At 38.1% G+C, this 22,419-nt stretch overlaps 2 protein-coding genes across 2 annotated transcripts in view; both read right to left on the reverse strand.

Annotated features, from left to right (window-relative positions):
* LOC134791543 (nuclear pore complex protein Nup214-like) overlaps positions 1-1,289 on the reverse strand; it is a 28,726-nt gene extending 27,437 nt beyond the window's left edge. Inside the window, exons 1-3 of the mRNA XM_063762591.1 lie at positions 1,075-1,289; positions 734-872; positions 139-305 (exon numbers count right to left, since the gene is read on the reverse strand). Coding sequence (XP_063618661.1) covers positions 139-305; positions 734-872; positions 1,075-1,113 — 345 coding nt within the window. The 5' untranslated portion in view covers positions 1,114-1,289. The remainder of the gene's footprint in view (positions 1-138; positions 306-733; positions 873-1,074) is intronic.
* A 3,770-nt stretch (positions 1,290-5,059) lies between these two features.
* LOC134791309 (D-beta-hydroxybutyrate dehydrogenase, mitochondrial) lies at positions 5,060-21,808 on the reverse strand. The gene is made up of 4 exons (XM_063762321.1): positions 21,562-21,808; positions 18,463-18,617; positions 8,184-8,349; positions 5,060-5,436 (listed from the first exon to the last, which is right to left on the reverse strand). Exons 1-4 carry the CDS (start codon positions 21,806-21,808, stop codon positions 5,096-5,098), a joined length of 909 nt encoding a protein of 302 aa, XP_063618391.1. The 3' UTR covers positions 5,060-5,095.
* Positions 21,809-22,419: the final 611 nt, after the last annotated feature.

Here is a 22,419-nt window from a genome sequence, read left to right on the forward strand (position 1 = left end):
GGCAACTAATAAGACAATTATAACAAAACTAAACACAATTAGGTTGCATTCTCTATAACTATTAGTATGTATTAGGCCCCAATGCAAAGGCCAGCCACACTTATCTGTATAGACATACCAACTTTTCAAATAACAGACCTGGTTAAGCAAATCCACAACTTTGAAGAGCACAAACAGCCGTCCTCCCGTAACAGCCAGGAGCTCATGATCGCTGTTGACAGCTATGTGTGTCGGCTTCTCCTGCAGTTGCACCGGAAGGTGGTTCGGTTCACACTCCTTGTCTACCAGTTCCTTGAGATAGTATACTGAAATTTGTTTGAGACTAGATGACTCGGCGAACTTTTTTTCACCTACCTATATTTTTATCTATTTTTTTCTTACACTTTCTTAATTTTTTTTTTATAAGAACCTTCTCCTGACAACTCGCACCCTGGCTTTGCATGGGTTTATTACTCAAAACCTTAACAAATTATACACCTAAACCTTGAGGAAGGTTCACTCTATTGATAGGTGAAAACCGCATGAAAATCCGTTCAGTACTTTTTGAGTTTATCACGAACATACAAACACACAGTCAGACACGGCAGGGGACTTTGTTTTATAAGGTTTAGTGATTAGATTAAAAGTTGCATGCATTAACAAGTTTTGTTTTTCCTGCATAAAATCACTGAACAAATGCACTTATTGATTTGCGTTATCTTAAGTACAGATAAAATGAAGTGGCATTTATTACCTGCCAGTTTTCCATCCGGTGTACCAACAAAGACAGCCCCATATTTACTAGCACTGGCCACTAGATTATACCCCCTATTCGGCAGTGCGTCACTTGTATCAAATACCTTGATTTTACGTTGTAATTTATACAGCAGATTCTGAAAAAAAAGGAAAAAAAAAAAGGTTGAGAGTAAACACATAAATATAACCTATATGCAGCAGTGATTTATAAAAGATTTCAATATTTAATACGAGAATGGGTCTCAGAAATGCAATGCTACACGTAATAATCTATTTTCATATTCTTGATATATCAATGAACTTTCAATGAGGTCACAAACATGAGAGTTTTAATCTTACCGGTTCATCATGAGCATTTGGACCAAACTGCACCTCCATTTTGTTGAATGTTTACTGCCTCAACTGCCTCAAAACAGAATCAACATGTAGCTTGATAAGCCATATACACTGAAACAGCTTTGTAACTTAATCCGGGTTCTAAATATCTAAATTAAAAGCCTTTAACAGCATAATCAAACAACTTGCGCGCATTTGTGAAATAATTTTATCACTCGTATGTCAAACTTGTAACTGTCAAAAACGTCAATTTAAGAGACGTATTTCAAATATCTTTAACTTCTTACGGTTGTCAGGTTCGCGAACCCGCGAACTCACGTGTGGAGTCGATTTCGCAGATCTGCGATCTCGACTCCACACTCGCGTTCGCGGCTTCGCGCCGCGATTCACTCACGAGTGTGGAGCGGGCTTGATAGAGACAAAATCATAGATATAATATACCTAAAGACGGAGTCTAAGCGAGCTGTCACTGTTGCCACTTTGTTTTGTGTACGATTGAAATATATTATTATATTATAATATATTCATTATCAATTAGCATGTTAATTATGTTTTTTTAACGAAGATATCGAAGCTTCAACTAATCGTTATTTCGTTCCGCTGTGTAGCGTTTATCGATATATAACATGATTACAATCGACTTTTCACATCCCTAAAAGAGCACACATACACGTTTTTACTGTGTGAGTAAAGTACACAGCTTAAATCCATCAAAAACGGTAACACCTGGATTTGAAGTCCATCTTGTCAACACTATGGCTGTTCTTTTTTGACAAACGGCATTTTTAAAATAGTCTGTTCGAGATCCTGAAAACGGTGAAAAATAGAGATAATACTCCTAAAAATACGTGTGATACCTCATTAGATTCGTCATGATGCCTAGAAAAATGTATTCGAAGCGTGTGTTAGTATACAAAAAAATTTAAAAGTTATAAAAAAAAAGGGGGGGGGGGGAAAGTAATTATTTTTTATTTCCCCAATATCTCAAAAAGTATTGATATTTAAGAAACCAAACTTAATATGATAAAAGAGGAGGATATTTCCAATAAAACATTCCATATTTGCTGAACTGTATCTCCATTATTTATACTTTTTATTCAACGCTGAACACAGCCCTACGCGCCTCATTTTCGGGAAACACGCGTGGTGTGAAAAAGCGATTACGTAACATTAAATATAATTTTAAAGGTATTAAATATTAATTGAAAATGTAAAAAAAAAATATGGTGTATTAAAAACATGTCAACAAAATTTTCTCGAACTTCCTTCTTTATTGAAAACGAAAAGAAATGTATAATTAATTATCGTAAAATTATGTCGATCTTAAGAGTCCTTCTTATATACATGCTTAATAAGATCACGTTATAAAAGTTTTAATAAAGTTAATACTTTGCTTAAAATAAGTTTTAGAAAAACATAGAAAATTGACAAAAATCGAAAAATCAAGGTAAAATTGTAAAACTTAAAACAACATACTAACCAAACTATTATTTTTTTTAGAACTTTTGTAACTTAATCTTATTAAGCATGTATATGAGAAGAGCTCTAGAAGGCGACAAAATTTTACGATAGTTATTTATAATTTTTTTTTCGTTTTCAATAAAGAAGGAAGTTTGAGAAAATTTTGCTAATTAACAATTGCCTAACTTGTTGAAAAAATAACTTTAAGATAAATTTCTACAAGAAGCACATTTGTTGACATGTTTTAAATACACCATATTTTTTTAAAAATTTTCAATGACTATTTAATACCTTTAAAATTATATTTAATGTTAGTAACTGCTTTTTCACGTCGCGCGCGTTTCCCAAAAATGGAGCGTGGAGGGCTGTGTACAGCGTTGAATAAAAAACATAAATAATGGAGATACAGTTCTGCAAGTATGGAATGTTTTATTGGAAATATCCTCCTCTTTCTCGGAGTAATTAACAATCCTCTATAATCATATTAATTTTCGTTTCTTAAATATGAATACTTTTTGAGATATCGGGGAAATAAAAGATATCTACTTTTTTTGCTTATAACTTTTGATATTTTTTGTGTGCTAATACACGCTTCGGACACATTTTTCTAGGCATCATGACGAATCTAATGAGGTATCACACGTATTTTTAGGAGTATTATCTCTATTTTTCACCGTTTTTAGAATCTCGAACAGACTAAAAGAGCGAGGAGAGAGAAATGATACTAGTAGACTTGCTGTGCCGTCAAAGAGAACAGACAACATTGGGGCCTTGGACAAAATACGTATTTCCATTTATGAAACATGTTACCAAATCTGTTGCATAACTTCTGTTCTATCCTGAAGCTAGTGAAGCCACTCCAGTCACTCGCATAAGAAAAGGATAGAAAATATAACGTGGTTATACTTAATACAGTTTGGCAAGCCATTTCCATCAGTAGAAAAAGGTGGCAGATGTGAAAAATTTACGCGCGAGGAGTCAGTCTTTTGAATTTCGCGCCTTTTTCTACTGATTGATGGTAACAAATAAAAAACGCCTCTTACCGCGCTGTTTGTCTTGCTGCTAAAAACGCAAAAACAATATTTAATATTATAGTCTCGCAATCCGTCAGTAGAAAAGGGCGGCAAATTTAAAAAAATGTAGGCGCGAACGGTTGAGGAATAGGTACGAAATGTATAGGGTAGAGGAATCTAATGACATAAGTTGGGTGTGTTTGAGCTCAGGTTTGAGTATAGTTTGGCCAGGGTCTGACTCATTTTAAACCGAGGCAGAGAGAACCATACTGTGTTTGTCTTGCGCTAGTACTAGCACGCAAAAGAAAGGGACGAGTATAGTTTTCCTAGTTCTTACTGACTGGCAGATTGTGTGTGCTAGGCTATAGGTAGGTCATGTTAATACTTTGCTAAATGACTAGGGAATCCCTAAATCGCAATAAAATTAGCTCTCCTATAGAAAACTGCGAGATCGAATTGAAAAACCAAACAAAAATATTTTATCTGCGATTAGCAGCTTAAAGGCCAGACGGGAACAATCTGATTAAATTGTCCGATCAAATCAGGTGGTGCGGACGCAAACGCCAATTTGACCATTTTCATCAATTTTAGATTTATATTGGTGATATAGATGGTCAAGCAAATCTTGTCAGTAGAAAAAGGCGCGAAATTCAAATTTTCTATGAGACGCTATCCCTTCGCGCCTACATTTTTCAAATTTGCCGCCTTTTTCTACTGACAAGATTTGCTTGACCACGTATATTTGAGCGCACTAAATTAAAAAAATGCCCCTAAACACGAAAACTAGCGTCACAAATTGGTATTCTTGCGTTCGCGCACCTCCATTTTGTCGGTAATATGATAATATCAATATCGGTCACAATCGGCGAGACAAATTGCCTTTGCGTCCGTGATTTGATCGGACAATTTAATCAGATTGGCGAAAAATTATTGTCCCCGTCTGGAATACAAAATACAAAAATGTTAATTTACAAATTTCGCACTTTTTTCTAATGACAAAATTGGTTTGGCAGACTACTATCATAAAACCCTTATTATCAGTTGCTCAGTAATAAAACAAAAATGGATTGTCATGGATAATTTTTTATTTAGTTTTCATCGTAAAGAAAATATAATAATATTTACAAATATACCTAATACCTACTTGTAAAATATAATAATTCTATTACCTAGGTAAGGTTTACTCGGCTAATTCCGAATGTCGAAAACTGTCGGATAATTCCGAAAAGAGACTTTTATTATGATGGCATTAAGGGTGATTTTCATCTGAATTTCGGAATTATCCGACATTCGGTATTACTCGAATACACCTTACTTATAAGGTAAATAACGGGCTTGAAATATTTAACCCCAAATTATAAATATAGAAACACTTTTCAAAAAGTTTCCCGCCTTTGGTCAAACTTGTATGTTAATAATTAACTAAAATAATAATAACTAGTGCCAGCGCGAGCTACGAATGGAGCCTATAACATGGGAAAGCCCGTATGTAGCGAAAAGCACCTACGAACAGAGAACCCGCCTATAGTGGGTTGCTGGCAGAGAATGCGTTAAGCTTCTGGAAAACTAAGGAACTTCTTAATCAACCAAAGATGTGCCGCTTCAGGGACCGGCATTTTCAACAAACTGTAATAAAACGCATATCTCCATGACTGTACCTTGTACAAAAATCTAGGCTGTTCATCCGTTAACGCCTTTACAAATGTCTCAATTATATCTATATCTTTTAACGAATCGTAGTTCGAATTTTGACATGCGCTCTGAAGGTAGTCACTTAAGGCCGTTATTCTTTTTTCGAAAAGTTTCCGTTGGTCGGGGTCGAGATGTTCGAGCATTTTGCTGCAGGAGTTCGCTTGTGCTGCCAGTATGTTGCTAGATCCAACGAAACCTCCTGTAAAAAAAGAAAACACAATTTAGGGTGGTATTCCACCTGTAGGTACAATTGGCCTGATGACTAGTAACAAAGAATCATAGAAATAATGGTTTCAAAGAATACGGGATAAAAGTGGCTAAACGGCTAATATTTTTCCCGCATTTTTATATAACCTCTACCTATACAAAATGAACTTCGCGAAGTGAATTGAATACCTACCTAACAAAAGGTTGAAAAATCCTAAGATTATGCAAAATGAACTAGCAATGGTCCATGTCAGAACACCGATTAAAAAAGTTCACTTAAAAATTAGCATGCAAGAAAAGTTAGAAGAAACCGTGTACCAACTAATGGTTACTATCACTAACTTCGGTTTTTTCGAGAAAGTTCATTTTCCCGAGCGGTTTTTCTTATTTAAACATTTTAAACCCTAACCCAATACAATAAAGGCGTTGACAGTGAAATGTATTTACATCTGTAAAGGGACCGTTTTTTTCGCTAGGATCAATATTTAAAAAGGGGACCTTAGAATTTATTTTCTGTCTTTGATATCGTTTTTAATATTGATCCTAGCGAAAAAGTTTGAATGACCTTTTTTGTAGGAAATTTTATGTACATTATTCACGTAATAAAACATTTTTTGCTATTGGCCATCGATTACGAGTTATTTACGAATTACTAAAATAGGGGACCTTAGAATTTATATTCTCCCTTCAATATTTTTTTTTATATTGATCCTAGCGAAAAAAAGTAGCACTTATATTATAAGAAATCTGAAACAGATTATTTACGTAAAAGACATTTTTTTGCTGTGGGATACCGTTTACGAGTTATTTACGAAAAACTAAACGATTGTAGAACAAATTATAAGTAACCTTCTCACCTTCATATGAGATCACTCTGACCCACGCTTAATATTATTTTTTATCTCCCATTTATCAACAGATTTGTATAATAAACCATATATTTTTTAAACGTAATAAATGTAGCTTTACAACTATATTTTTTATTTTCAGATTACTGCAACGCTTTTAAAAAAAATGGTAATTCTAAAAAAATCAAAAATACGTTTTTTAGTCTTTTCTACTTTATGCTTTTTTTTTGTTAGAAAGTGCATTGTTTTTGTTCTAAAAATAGATTTCTCATCCTTAATTTATCCGAAAATGATATATCACATGTCCTAATAGGTATAGTTTTAGAGAAATGTTGCTCCAAGTGAAGCGCGGAAGTGTCGAACTTCCCCCCTCCCCTCCACTAAATGAGAGGTGGCTCTCGATGTCTCCCGGTCTGTATCTGCTCAGGACCAGCTAAGAACCAACTGTGCCAAGTTTCAGCGCATAGTCTCAAAGTGCAAGGTCCCCATACAACGGTGTGCACTAACAAACCAGCCAATAAGAATGCAGCATAAGTGGGGCCAGTACAGCGGTGTGAGCTACAACGCGATTGATGGTTGATGCGTTCGCATCACGCGCGCGATTGGTACTAGTGGCACTGCACGATTGGCTCGAATCGTGAGTGTCACCGCTGACGAACTAGTACCATTTTTAGTGCCCGTTTGCGGCAGTAATGCAGTCGGCGGTAATGTCTCGCAGCAAAACTGCATTAATAATGATTTTGCAGTCTATATCCGAACAGTACCAAAATATACCATTACTATCCCCTTGTATCAAGATTGGTTTGAAACCGTTTGCGGGCTACCAATTTAACTAAGTGGTTTTCAGTAATTTGACAGCTGAACGAAGGGTAGTTACTGCGTGACTGCGATTATTACGTTATTATGTTTCATTATGGATGATGTATTTGATGTATTTGTTTTTGTAAGACGCTGAATTTGACCAGGCAATTTCCTGCTCGATAATGTAGGTGTATCTTTAAGCGAAGGTATTTATCTACGTCACAGTAGTGCAATGGTGTCAGCGAGTCAATTTATTATAATAATTATAGCTTTTGCCCGCGACTTCGTCTACATGGAATAAGTAGGTAATTTAGGGAGGTTATTTTTTATTGATTTCCCATATAAGATTTCAACCCCCTTTTCACCCCCTTAAGAGTAAATGGGATAGAAAGTAAAAACTCTCCTAATGTCCTTCCCCGGCACTCAAACTATCTCTATACCAAATTTCAACTAAATCGGTTCAGCGGTTTAAGCATGAAGAGGTAGCAGACAGACACTTTCGCATTTATAATATTGCAGCACATTGCATTACAATTAGCAGTGCATGGTCTCGTAGCTTCAGACCAGTTCATCGAGTTTCCTTATTATTTTCCGTGGTTTTAGTCATACGCTTGTATAAGCTGAAGCTATTAGGGGACATCCATTAATTACGTCACACGAATTTCTAGGTTTTTTGACCCCTCCCCCCCCCCCCCCCTTGTCACATTTGGTCACATTTGGCAAACCCCTCCCCCCTAGTGTGACGTCACATTTTTTCTACGAAATCGCCAAATCGAATTAAGTAAGTACCTAAGTATTATTAATATTTATCAAAATATTTTTGACGATATAAATATTAGTAATTTTATAACCCAAAACTGCTTAGGAAAGAAAATTAAAAGAATAAAAACGATTATCGTTTTTAAAACTTGTTATTTAAATGTACAGCGAATAAAATAATTAAAAAAAAAAATTCGGTTACTGATGAAGTTAAAGTGACGTCACAAAGTTTGTGTCTCCCCCCTCCCCCATGTCACAATGTCACATTTTCTTGACCCCCTCCCCCCCCCCCCCCCTAAACGTGTGACGTAATTAATGGATGACCCCTTACCTGGTACAAAGGCCACAGCTGTGAGCCCATGGTCCCTTAGCTCCATACGCAGCGCTCGCGTCCACGCCAGTAGGCCAGCTTTGCTCGCACTGTACGGAGCGAAGCCTGGTAGAGGTTGTATACCGCAGTGACTCGCCACGTTGATTATCCGCGGTTTTAATCCGTCCTGGTAAAAAAAGACCAAAATTATAATAGCAGCTTCACTTTGTTTTAAATTTAACCTTATATTTATGTAAAAAAAAACCGGGCAAGTGCGAGTCGGACTCGCGCACGAAGGGTTCCGTACCATAATGCAAAAAAAAAGCAAACAAAAAACGGTCACCCATCCAAGTACTGACCACTCCCGACGTTGCTTAACTTTGGTCAAAAATCACGTTTGTTGTATGGGAGCCCCATTTAAATCTTTATTTTATTTTGTTTTTAGTATTTGTTGTTATAGCGGCAACAGAAATACATCATCTGTGAAAATTTCAACTGTCTAGCTAATAGCTATCACGGTTCGTGAGATACAGCCTGGTGACAGACAGACGGACGGACGGACGTACGGACGGACGGACGGATGGACGGACGGACGGACGGACGGACGGACAGCGAAGTCTTAGTAATAGGGTCCCGTTTTACCCTTTGGGTACGGAACCCTAAAAATACTAATAGAAACCTTTGGAACTCGACAAATAAAAATGGCCCAAAAGTAAAGTTTTGAGGTTAAAATAAATTAGCTTTTAATAGTCCTCTATTAGGTATTGACCTTCGCTTGACCCATAAAGCCGTAACAGACTAGTGCACCGCACCGTGACCTTTGTGCAGTGCGGTAGTGTGTTACGCCTTTTAGGTAGGTACTATACGTGTAGTTAGGTAGGTATATTTCTATGTTTATGTTTAATAGTATGCAGATACGATCGATGCGTATATTCGGGATAAAAGAGACATTAGATTGTTATCATGTTTTGCAACACTAATGTGTAAAAAATTGCTTGGTTATAATTAGCTGGCAAATAGTACGAAAGTGTTTAGTGTTCCGCACTGCAAAGTGGGTAAACCTTGGGTTTGCCAAAATATACTTGTTGTGATATTGTCATTTTTTTTGCCTTCTCAGCTCACTAGATGACGTTATTTAATAAAAATGTGTCTAAAATGCTTTTCAGCACACTGGTAAAGGGTCTGAGAGCACGTGGGCGGAGGTCGGAGGATCTTGAGGGAGTTGGAGTCAGAACAACGTGTGTTTCTTATGGCGTATATTGGAAAAGTGTTATGAGTACATTACAAATTAGCTATCCTAAATTTATTATTAATTACAGTGCCGCCTATGGACTGTCCCTGGAACTACGTACCCTTATTGGATGCGTAACTTCGATTATCTTAAGCTATCTAGGGTTCTATAAAGTACACTTATAGTATACATACTTAAGGTCAGATAGATGGCGCTGTTAACGCAAGGGTCTCTATACTTCAAAAACTAATGAGATAGTTGGATTTGATTTGATCCACAAGCGTGGCAAAGTAAATTAATGAATTATTTCCTCATTTTGGCTGGTGGAATTGCTGAGGCTTTTAAGTGATGCTTTTGAAATGAATGATGAATATTTTTATAGCGTTCATTTGGGTTTGATTAGCAATGTTTTAGGGATCTCGGGACTCGCGCTAGACCGGGACGTGCCCGGACCGGAGCGTCCGACATGTAACGTCATTTTCTATGACGGCTGATCGGTGGAACTGTCCATAAAAAACGAAGCTCCGGAAGCTCCGGGCCCGGCCATGGCCCGGTCTGAAGTGAGTCATCCTTTACAATAGTACTTATATTCTTCGCGTGGTGAACAATTTTGTGTTTCACTCGGTGGCAAAGTTAGTTAACCCTTGTGCGTTGAATAAACCCACGCAATTATTTTCCAAAGTATTTCCACGGAAGCGTACAAACATGTCTTGCTATTTCAGTCAGGCTCGGTACAAAAACTAGGATACTGAGGTTGACTGAAGTAGCATGACAAATACGAACATTTCCGAGAAAATACGATGGAAAACAATTATGCACTACATCTGTAAGGGCGCCACCTACAATAATGGTGAGGCATCAGGGGTTTTGAATATTCACTACCTAGCCCTTGGTATTGATCTGATTCGAAAACTACGGAACCCTGTACATAATTAAACTACTGGTACGGAATTACTTATAGGTATAGGTAACTGTAGGATATGTAAATAAGTATAATGACAATGACTATACAAAAAAATATGATTAAGTATCTCGACATTTTCAGTGCAAACCCTCGGTGTTTCTGTGAATAGTTCAATCTCGTACTTATCTTTAGTCCTGCCTGCTCACAATCTGGCAAGAGCGGTATGCAGCGATCCATTTGAGTGATACAGCAATATATATCACTCACCAGTCACCTATATCACTTTTGTTACTTTACTGCGTCGTGCGTGATTTTTTTAGATTAGGTTTATGTAATTTAGGGTTTAGGTACTGCAGAAAAGTGCAAACAAATATTGACAATGCAAGGATTTAACATTGTAATCATAACTGCAATAGGAATTGGTAAAGGCTTCTGTTCGACTGAAGAGGTAAGTAATTAACATTTTGATCGGCAAGAACGCTATATAAACCCTTTGACCGACAATGAGTAAAACAACAACGGGTTGCACTCCGGGAGTGCCGGCAGAAGTGAAAACTCAATGACATTGTAACTCAAAATATTAATAACAGCGCCATCTAGTGCAAAATGTCTGCAGCACTATGTATAATTGAGGTTAACGCCATCTAGCGTTATTTCGTCGCATTACTTGAAACCCCTAAGCACATCAGGGGTCATCCATTAATTACTTCGAGCAACACGGAAGGGAGGCGGCATTCGCACTATTTCCCCTCTGCCGAGGTACAAGATTAGCGCGTCAATCTAATCTAGCGCGGGTAATAAAACTAGTTGCACTTGGATTTTTCACTAGACCGAGTCCAGACGCGCGCGTGAACACTGCTGCACAAAAATGGCTGTTTGCTCGGTTTTTTGTTATAAAAAGAGGTCGGGGACATCAAATTTACAAAAAGAAAGTGTTACATTTCACATGTAATATTTTTTTTTACATATCATACGTTTAATTACATTCAAACACAATTATTATATTTTAGTCTCATGTAATTGTTGGATTTATCGATTTTGCTCGCTCAGTACAAATTGCGGATCGGTCGAGCGACAAATCCGACTTCTCATCTCTCAGAATACAATAACATACTTCAATGAAAATGTGTTAGTGTGCGTGTTGTGACACTTGTCACTCGTCCGTACACAATAAGAGATCGAGGTTTGCAAGATTTGTCTTTGACGTGTGTCATTTTCTACGTATTTGTGTCGTCATTACAGATTGGATTTTGTATGTAAGTGTGTGAGAAGTGCGACTGTGTGCACTGTGCACCTTTCCCCCCGCGAAAAATGGCAGAAAGATTTGTACGGTGAGATATCGCTTGGGCCCCTCCCTTCCGATGTGTCGGAAGCCGGTGTTGCTCGAAGATTAATTACATCACACGTTTAGGGGGAGGGAGGGGGTCAAGAAAATGTGACATGTTGTGACAAGGGGGAGGGGGGAGTCATAAACTTTGTGACGTCACTTTAACTTCATCAGTAACCGAAAATGTATTTAAATTATTTTATACGCTAATTATCATTTAAATAACAAGGTTTTGAAACGATAATCGTTTTTATTCGTTTAATTTTATTTCTTAATCGGTTTTGGGTTATAAAATTACTAATATTTCTTTTGTCAAAAATATTTTGTTAAAATATTAAATAAATATTTGCCGATTTCGTTGAAGAAATGTGACGTCACACCAGGGGGGAGGGGTTTGCCAAATGTGACCAAGTGTGACAAGGAGGGGGGGAGGGGTAAAAAAAACCTAGAAATTCGTGTGACGTAATTAATGGATGACCCCTCACTGTGAGTACTAGAGTTATATTAGTACCAGTTTGAGGGAAACTCACTAGATGGCATTTAAATCAAAAAAAGAAATACACAATGACATTGTCCGTCACACGTGACGTCACGCAAGCGCCCTGCGCCGCCTAAACGAAACAGCAGGCTCAGGCATACATTTTCACCGCGCGGTAGAAAGAGAGGGTTACGCCTTCCACCTTACGCCTTACGCTGTCTCGAGTTTATCATTTTTTCCCCACCTCAAAAAGTGCACAGCGCCGCTAAAGAAGTTTTCACTTCAAAAAGTAATGTCAAGACTGTTTCCAGGGCCCATATGAAGCGATTGTGTCTAACATTACCAGTTGTGTGGCGAGACAGCCTTCCTGGTACCACACGAACATAACAACTTACACCAGTAACGGACGAACTCTCCTGCGCGGCAACTTCTACACGAAGCAGGCATTCAAAGATCCAAAGGTAAACATACAAGAAAAAACTCATATCTTAATAATTATAATCTTGTGGGGTGGGGGGTGGAGTCACCACACACGTTTTTTATCCCATAGCCCATAGCCCAGTATCTAGTCCATCGCTTTAACCCAATATTTGTGAACAATTTTATGAATTTTGGTGGTTTGCACGTGGTATCTGGGGCAAAATTTTTGGGGTGGAACTTTTTATTGGTAGAAAGAATTTAGATGTAATTTTAAAGAAGGTGTTTGATAAAAGGAACACTAAATATGCTTGTATTTTACAATATTGTAAGTAAAATTTGACCATCTTCCCGGTTTCCTATGAAGCTGAAATAATTTGCATACGTACCTATGTAAGTTGGGTGACAATGCAATATTAAGATACCATCGAAATGATCGTACGATGGAAACTGCAGGTGGTCGGAGTAAAAGGCGTAACAAACTACCGTACCGTACCGCACCAAACCGCGCGGCGCGGCGCACCAAAGTCGCGGTGCGGTGCGGTAGTCTGTTATGGTTTTAAAGTGAGGTTCTCTGTGATAAAACAACGCAGTCTAATTGTGTTAGGGTTCGTTAGAATCGTCTCGATGAGTATTAAGTTGCATGTTGAAAGAATATGTATAGAGTTAGACCAAGAAAAGTCTGCAGCCATTTTGATAGCCCACACAGTGCGAGTGTTATTTATACGTCATAATTTCATAGAAGCTTGACGTTTAAAATAACACTTGCACTGCGTGGGCTATCAAAATCGCTGCAGACTTTTCTTGGTCTAACTCTAGTTAGCGATAAAAGATTTGATGAGATTTGACAAAAAACTTTATTTTAAATTTCCAGTTCAATATCCAGCTAAACTACATAGATCAGGACATGCAGGTGAAAGCGTTTGACATCAAGAGTCAGAATTGCCGCAACATGATAATTCGAATATTGATGAAAACTATCGGTTTGCAGAAGGAGGACCAAATGAAGTGCCTATTGAAACCGGTACGTGAGTGACAATATCTCCCGCGAGATAGACTACCCGTCCCTCTCTAATAAATACAGAAACAATAGGTAAGGTCAATGTGACTAATTCCGTCATAGGGGTTATTCCCTCCACGAGCGTATATTTCTTTGATTTTCAATCGTAGGAAAAAACCATTTGCGTTTGATTGCTGAAACTAAAAGCAATTGCTGCTTTGACAACGAAATTATCAATATTGTCCGTTGTTCGAGAAAAACGCTAGTGGACGGAATACCTAGTCCCTATGACAGTGTTAGCCACATTGACCTTAGTCTATCACGACCGCGACATAAAGATATTCTTTCTTTCTTAACTAAAAACGTACAGAGGCCGTGAGTTCAAGTCTCACCCAAGACAGTATTTTTACAAGCTTTTATTTAATTTCACCTGACCGTTGTCTGTCTGTCTGTCTGTAATCAAATCTTGCAAGTTAAATTTGATCCACTTCCCGGTTTCCCATTGAGCTGAAATTTTGCATGCATGTATACATCGGATGACAATGCAATATTATGGTACCATCGAGCTGATCTGATGATGGAGAAAGGAGGTGGTCATAGGAACTCTGTGATGAAACAACGCAACCTAATTGTGTTAGGGGTTTTTAGAATTGTCTCGATGAGTATTAGTTGTCTGTCGTAAGAAAAGTACAGTCAGCGATAAAAGCTTGTACCAAAAATGAAATTTTTGCGAAAAACTTATTTCCACTTTTAAATTTATTCTAAGCTTAAAATCGTCCTATCTTTTATTATACAGACTTCGGTAGAGTTCAGCAATATCGACGTAAACGCTATTCTTCACATGATGGTGCACTCGTTATGGTACGGATCCGTACAAATTCATATCGAAATCTTAAAATCCACAACACTACTCATGTGCCTCGACATCAACGTACGGATAAGAAAAGCAGGCCACGAAAATTTGTCTGGGCATATAATAAATAAGTAGGACTTCTAATCGTGTCAATGTAAACATGCACTACGATTAAATATGTAGACCCAGAGACCGGAACACAGATCATAAATAATACTAGTGACCCGAATGACTATCGGCGCGATACGGGAAATGAATTAGAGATTCACTAGATATGGCGGCTGGCGCTTACGCTATTATTAACGCCGCTCCAATATTCAGCCGGGGCAATGGTACCTTTTACGCTGGAACGTCACATATCTTTACTATTTCATATCTAGTGAAATTCTAATTCATTTCCCGAATCGCGTCGTCTGTCTTTTGTTTGCCTTAGATTTCTGAACCTTGTATTTACAACTTATGAACAAATAAGAACAACAAAAATAAGGTACAAATAAGAAAAAATTTAAATTTAAAAAGAAACTAAGGTCTAAAAAGGTCAAATGCAACCTATATTAAACTAAGGTAAACGTACTGGTGCTCGACGCGGTCCCAGTACATGTCATCTTGAAACTTAAGTCATTGTCAATAGAGGTGACAGCAAGGTGTCATCTATTGGACATTATTAGCAATAGCGAGCACTAGTACGTTTACCTTATACATAATACATTAATTGTTTTTATACTGTACGCTCAGATTAGAGTTAACCCCTTACTTCATGTCATAAAAAAGTATTTGTTTAATAAAATTTAATAATGAACTTTTATAGCTATCAATAGAGTTGAAAAGTAGAACTGCCATATAGGGCTGCGCATGCGATAAAGGGTTAAGACGAAACAGGAGCTGAGTTTTAAATATTTTAGGTAAATATACCCGTCTCGCTAACGGAAGCGGCACCTAAAAGTAGAGCGATAAGTACAAGGCGAAAAATCCTGCGTAAAAATCTCAAAAATCGAGGTTTCGTACTCCTCTGTTTCCTCCTCCAAAACTTAACCAATCGTAACCAAATTTGGAAATCTAAATGATTATGAAATTATCTGAGTCGGACCGTTTTGCTGTTTTGGCTAATTGATATCAGTTTTAAATGCCACGCCTCTCATTGCGGCATAGTCAATTAGGCCATTTGGGCCATTTTTGAAGGGCTCTAGCGCCTTAAAAAACAAAAATATCAAAAAAAGCAAAACGGTCCGACACAGATATTGACAATATTAATCTGTGTTGAAAAAATCATTGCTCTAGCTTCAAAAACCACGGAGGAAAACGAGGAGTACGTTTGTATGGAGAAATGACCACTCCCGTTGGCTCTTAAGTAGATAAGTTTAAGTTATATATAAACTACCTAGGTTACTTAAACTTATAGGAACCTCGTCTGCCAACAAACCACTCTGTGGTTTGGCAGAAGAATATAATGAATTAGTTGTAAGCAAGATTTGTGAATAAACGCTTTATTTGTTTTAATAGATTTTTTTTTTCATCAACAAGACCATAGCAGCCGTGGCTCACTCCGCGATTTCGTCGCTTTGCTACAGGTAGCTAAAAGTACATCCGTTCAACACCAATTTTGGTGACTAGCTATGCTTATGAGCTATGGCTTATGAGCCGCGCGTGGCGCTGTCACCACCTAGCGGCCGGGTCTCTATTGTTTCCCAAATAGTTTTAAGTCATAATGTATTGTTTGTCCGAATTTTCGTTAGTCATAAATGTCATAATTGGTTTTTCTCAGAAACGCGTAACTTTTCAGGATTACCATAAAACAAACCTAACCTAACCTATCTACAGAATAACCTTACGAAAATCCTGAATCGTTAACGGTTTTAGTTTTATGACTAACGATAATATGACAAACAATACATTATGACTTAAAACTTTATGGGAAACAAAGGGACCCCCCTAGGGGTCATATCTGTCCTGATCGTAACAGACGCGTTTTGTTAGAGAGCGAGTCTTCTGTACTAGTGCTATTATTTATTCTGTGACCATAGTCATTGATTGTGTATAAGTAACCCCGGGTACAGTCACCTGCAATACCTAATCTACTCTTCTCTTATCTTATCTTATTTTTAATTATCTGCTCTTGAAGGCCGCAAAAATATCTGACACAATCTTATTTGTAAAGCCATAAGAACGTGTCACATATTTTTGCGGTCTTCGAAGAGTAACATATTATTGCGGGTGACTTTACAATATTACGAGTTTTATTAAGAAATCCATGACATAGGATCCAAAAAGAATTAAACAATATTTTGCTGACACCGAAATGTCAAAAGCACACTATACTCGTACGACAGAAATATTGCTTTGCTGACTAAATCGAACACGTGTGCAGTTTATTTCAAGGTAATGCTGATATTACCCTTACTAGCTACTTTATTCTATTCTGACCTCTATACACCATGGGCTCGGATAACCCGACAGATTTTAAAGGTGTACCTGCCGCATTTAGAGACTAAAATGAGTAAAATGTTATACAAAGTTTTCTGAAATCGATCTTGTTATTACAAGCTTTTATTTAGTTTCACCTGTCCCGTTGACTGTCTTTAATCAAATCTTGCAAGTTAAATTTGATCCACTTCCCGGTTTTCGATTGAGCTGAAATTTTGCATGCATGTATAAATCGGACGACAATGCAATATTATGGTACTATCGAGCTGAACTGATGATGGAGACAGGAGGTAGCCATAGGAACTCTGTCATGAAACAACGCAACCTAATTGTGTTAGGGGTTTTTAGAATTGTCTCGATGAGTACCTATTAGTTGTCTGTCGTAAGTAAAGTACAGTCAGCGATAAAAGCTTGTACCAAAAATGAAATTTTTGCCAAAAACTTATTTTACAGATAATGACAATTCTTGTGAAGATTTGCTTCTGGAATTATTCACTAAAAACGCCTTTTTGCTGCGACGCTGCCTCTATGTGACCAGGTTTAGCTACTGACAGACATTATAGTTATAAGGAAACTCGCGAAATTTATCTGTTAGGTAGGTACCTAAATAAAAAAATAACTTTATTTGTTCGTTGTAATGTTTTTATTTCACCTATATGTAAAAACCAATAACATTGTGTGCAACAGTTATGTGCAGAAAACACACACACACCCAACTTGTTTTTACCGAATTTGAAAAAAGGCATTTTTTGCTCCTTATGACCTCGAGTCGATGCGTGGCTAAAATCTGTCGGGTTACTCGAGCCCACGGTGTATATTACATAATTATGTATAGGTATAAAATAATAGCGTCTTTAGCATGTAGGTAAATGACATGTGGGCGGGTAAGTGTGTCAACCAATATGAGAATGCAAGTGAAATAAAAGCTTGCGTTGCTAATAATGACGCGGTCATGATTCATGACGCTAAGGTGTTACTAAGTGTCGTCAGGGGCATAATTCAACTTTGGTATTTGATATATCGTGACATGGACATGATCTGTTTAGAAATTTTGTAGGAATGTATTTTATATTTGGTATGATACATTGTAATTTGCAAGTGGGAATTGTAAGGGGTTGTATGTTTGTCATTTAAAAAATGGTGACTGCCTTATGGAAAATTATGAAGAAACTGAAATTTAATCTTGATTCCTGATTAAAGGTTTTGTTTCTTGGGGGCGAGCCTAGCCAAGATGACAGTCGTTTACATGAAACGAAACGCTATTGTCTCTCTATCACTCTTCCATATTAGTTCGATAGAGACATAACGTTTCTAGGCTAGTTAGCCAATAAGTTAATCGGATGATGGTAGCATGACGTAGGAGGAAACGGGGTCATTCGAAGCCTGATTTTTGGATGATTTAAGGGGGGGGGGGGGGGTCAAAAATCGTCAAAAATAGATGACGTAATTTATGGACAGCCCCTTATTGATTTGCTATCTCTATCATGGTATCGCTGGGAAGACAGCGTGGCGGATCTGCTTCAGCTTCGCGTCAGTAACTGGCAGGAAGTTGCGCAGGATCGGGACAGGTGGCACGCTCTCGTTTCGGAGGCCAAGATTCTCTTTGGATCGCTGAGCCAAAATAGTTAGTTAGTTAGTATCATGCTACATAGAAGTGACAAGGACTTACCTGTGAGGTCGTCCTCAGTTGCGGTAGGAAAGCGGAGACCACCCTCATAGCACCAAGTAGGTTTACGTTAACTGCGTTTTCTATCATGGTAGGAGTCTGCCATTCGTAGTCGCCTATAGTCATGACCCCGGCATTGTTGACAACGGCGTATAGGCCTGAAATGTAAAGATAATTTAATTTATTATTCAAGTAGGCATATTACAATGCGCAAATTGTCAAATAAAGCTACACCAGCCCCAACCCTACACCTCTGCCTCGAGAAGGTTTAAGTCCCCCCCTAAATTGGAGGAGGGTATTCCAATATGGGTCCGGTAACAAAGTAATACAAGATTTCGTCAGGTGACAACCAAAACTCAATAATTACAAAAAAATATTAAACAGAAATCAACCTTATTCTGTTATTATTAATACGGTTCATTATGGACATGAACTTGTAGTGGTAATTAATGAGTTGTCACCTGACGATTTGAAACGTTTAGGTATACTCAGACACTCCCTCGTCAGTAGAAAAAGGGCCTACATTCTCCTTTTTAGGGTTCCGTACCCAAAGGGTAAAAACGGGACCCTATTACTAGGACTCCGCTGTCCGTCTGTCCGTCTGTCCGTCTGTCCGTCTGTCCGTCTGTCCGTCTGTCCGTCTGTCCGTCTGTCCGTCTGTCCGTCTGTCCGTCTGTCCGTCTGTCCGTCTGTCCGTCTGTCCGTCTGTCCGTCTGTCCGTCTGTCCGTCTGTCCGCCTGTCCGTCTGTCCGTGCGTCTGTCCGTCTGTCCGTCTGTCCGTCCGCCCGTCCGTCCGTCTGTCTGTCTGTCACCAGACTGTAACTCATGAACCGTGATAGCTAGACCGTTAAAATATTCACAGATGTATCTCTGTAGCCGCTATAACAACAAATACTAAAAACGAAATAAAATAAATGTATAACTGGGGCTCCCATATAACTAACGTGATTTTATGCCCGTTTTTTTGCGTAATCGTACGGAACCCTTCGTGCGCGAGTCCGACTCGCACTTGGCCGGTTTTTTACAATCTTTTTATTAACTTGCAATGAATGCAATGTACCTATCTATATAACTATGTGTGTATGGGTCAAATCTTGCAAGTTAAGTTAAATTTGACCCACTTCTCAACTTCCAATAGTTCCAATGAAGCTGAAAATTTGCATACGTTGCAATACAATCAAATGCAATTTGTAAGTCGGGTGACAATGCAATATTTTGTCCTTACTTCGGGGCTATTCATAAATTACGTCATTTCAAATTAGGGGGGGGGGGGGGTCTGGACATCGGATGATGGTAACGAGACGTAGGAGGAAACGGGGTCATTCGAAGCGTGATTTTTGGATGATTTTAGGGGGGGGGGGGTTTTGGATGATTTTAAAAATCGTCAAAAATCGATGACGTAATTTATGGACAGCCCCTTCCCCTACTAGTACTTAATAGTTATATGTTTTACAAGGGGGAAAAGTTGTTGTTTAACCGCTCGTGCTAATATTGATACCCGAGCAAGCGAAAGATTCCAAAATTGGACCACGAGCGTAGCGAGTGGTTCGAAAAATGGAATCTTGAGCGTTGCGAGGGTTTCAAAACACGAGGGTTAAACAAAATTTGCCCCCGAGTGAAACACAAATTTTTTCACCACACCAACCCGAAGCAATTATTAAATATAAAATACAAACAAAATCAAACCAAATCAAATCCAAATGAATGTTATTAAATATTTATCATCCGAAATCATCATTTAAAAGTCAATTCTACCAGCAAACACAAGAAAACAACTCAAAATTTGCATTTGATTACTTTGCCTCACATAAAATGCAACTTTGCTATCAGTTTTTTGAAGTGCAAAGTAAGCCTTTCCGAGCTGGTGTGGTAAAAACTATAAATCAATGCATGTTAACAGCATCAGAGTAGCATAATTGATTTATTGTATGGATGTGCAAAGGTACATAGACATAAACAGACTTTGTTATGTAGACATAAGCGTTGGATTATCTCTTAGACTAAGTTTGTTTAAGATTATATACGTAATCGTAATATTAAGTACCTACATATATATAAGAATATGTACTCGTTATCTCTATTTCTCTAGTGCCGCTTGCACCACCCCACTAACCCGGGGTTAACCGGTTAAACCTAGAGTTATAGAAATTTTTTTTTTTACATAGATTGAGTAAGCCCCACGGTAAGCTCAAGAAGGCTTGTGTTGTGGGAGGTTACCATGGTTACCAGTACAATTTGACACTGGGTTAACGGTTAAACCGGTTAACCCTGGGTTAGTGCGATGGTGCAAGGCGGTTATCACACTGGCGTTGCGTTACATCGTTGTCTGTCTGTCGCACTTGTAAATTCGTAATAAGTGCGACAGAGAAGCAAAACTTTCGTTTGCGACAGGCTCTCTCTTATCATTATCATCATATATCTAAGAGTATGACTCTTGTCGGTGACTCTGTTGTCAATGCGACTAAAAAAGACGGCCAAGTGCGAGTCGGACTCGCGCACGAAGGGTTCCGTACCATTACGCAAAAAACGGCAAAAAAATCATGTTTGTTGTATGGGACCCCCACTTAAATATTGATTATATTCTGTTTTTAGTAAGTATTTGTTGTTACAGCGGCAACAGAAATACATCATCTGTAAAAATTTAAACTGTTTATCTAATCACGGTTCATGAGATACAGCTCGGTGACAGACAGACGGACAGATGGACAGCGGAGTCTCAGTAGTAGTCCCGTTTTTACCCTAAAAAAAAAACAATGGGTTGCACTCCGGGAAGTGAAAACTCAATGAATGTCTGCGGCACTATGTATAATTGAGGTTAACGCCATCTAGCGTTATTTCGCCGCATTACTTGAAACCCCTAAGCACATCACTGTGAGTACTAGAGTTATATTAGTACCAGTTTGAGGGAAACTCACTCTTTTAAATAAAAAAAGAAAAACTCAATGATTTTGTAACAGTGTCCGTCACACGTGACGTCACGTCTTACGTCTTACGCTCTCGCGAGTTTAACATTTTTTCCCCATCACAAAAAGTGCACAGCGCCGCTAAAAAGTTTTCACTTCAAAAACGATTAACTTACAGAAACAAAAAAAAAGAACTTACTGTAATTAGGGTTATCTCTCAACAACCCGTTCACATACTCCTTAAACCCAGCAACACTGTCCACACTCGTCACATCCAGAGCACACGAATGAACCTTTAATTTCTCTAAAGACTTAGCCGCTTTAGAATCCACCCCATTCAACATTCCAGCGACTGTCACCATGCCTTCGCGGGCTACGCGAGTAGCTAACGCGTATCCTAAACCACTATCGCATCCCGTGATAGCTACTACACGAGTTAGATTCATTATAACGCCGATCAAATAACAATACGATAGTATGATACAGAGAATAGTCTAGATAAGAGTAAAGTCGGTGTTCAACTGAGTCGAGAACAGGATCCCGAGCATTTTTAAACAGGTTTCGTGTTTCGTTGCATATTAAAAATGAATTTCATGTTTATATTTAAAGTGTCAGTATATGGAACTTGCTAACTATGTAAAAAAAGTCACTAGTAAATTCATCATTCAGAGACAATTTCAATATGACGGTTTGTTAGCAAGTTCCATAGAATGATATGACACTCGTCTTACGATTGGGTTTCAGAGGAGCTATACTTGCCGCAAAAGTAAGTGGCGAGTCAGCTCATAATGCTATCTCCTTTAACCGTGTTAAGACCAACCAAGAGTGAAAGAAATGGCATTATGACGTGACTCGCGACTTAGTTTTGCTGCAAGTACCTATAGCGCGAATCACTACTTTCGTTCGTTCATCTATTTTCGTTTTTTTTATAGTTTAACTCAATTTTATTTTTATACTTAGTTGAACCTTTTCAATACGTATAGTGTCTTTGGTTTACTCATGGAATGAAAGTATGTAAGCGATATAATCTGTTTGCATAGTCTTGAATGAATAAATA

Source organism: Cydia splendana, chromosome 6 (genome assembly GCF_910591565.1).
Source record: "Cydia splendana chromosome 6, ilCydSple1.2, whole genome shotgun sequence".
NCBI classification, from domain to species: Eukaryota; Metazoa; Arthropoda; class Insecta; order Lepidoptera; family Tortricidae; genus Cydia; species Cydia splendana.

Excerpts from the sequence above, each read along its gene's own strand:
- LOC134791309 (XM_063762321.1), bottom strand. The coding sequence starts at position 21,808 with ATGAATCTAACTCGTGTAGTAGCTATCACGGGATGCGATAGTGGTTTA. Across the intron at positions 18,618-21,561 it reads GAGAGATAACCCTAATTACA|GCCTATACGCCGTTGTCAAC; the intron begins GTAAGTTCTTTT and ends TTTACATTTCAG. Across the intron at positions 8,350-18,462 it reads AACTGAGGACGACCTCACAG|GACGGATTAAAACCGCGGAT; the intron begins GTAAGTCCTTGT and ends TTTTTTTACCAG.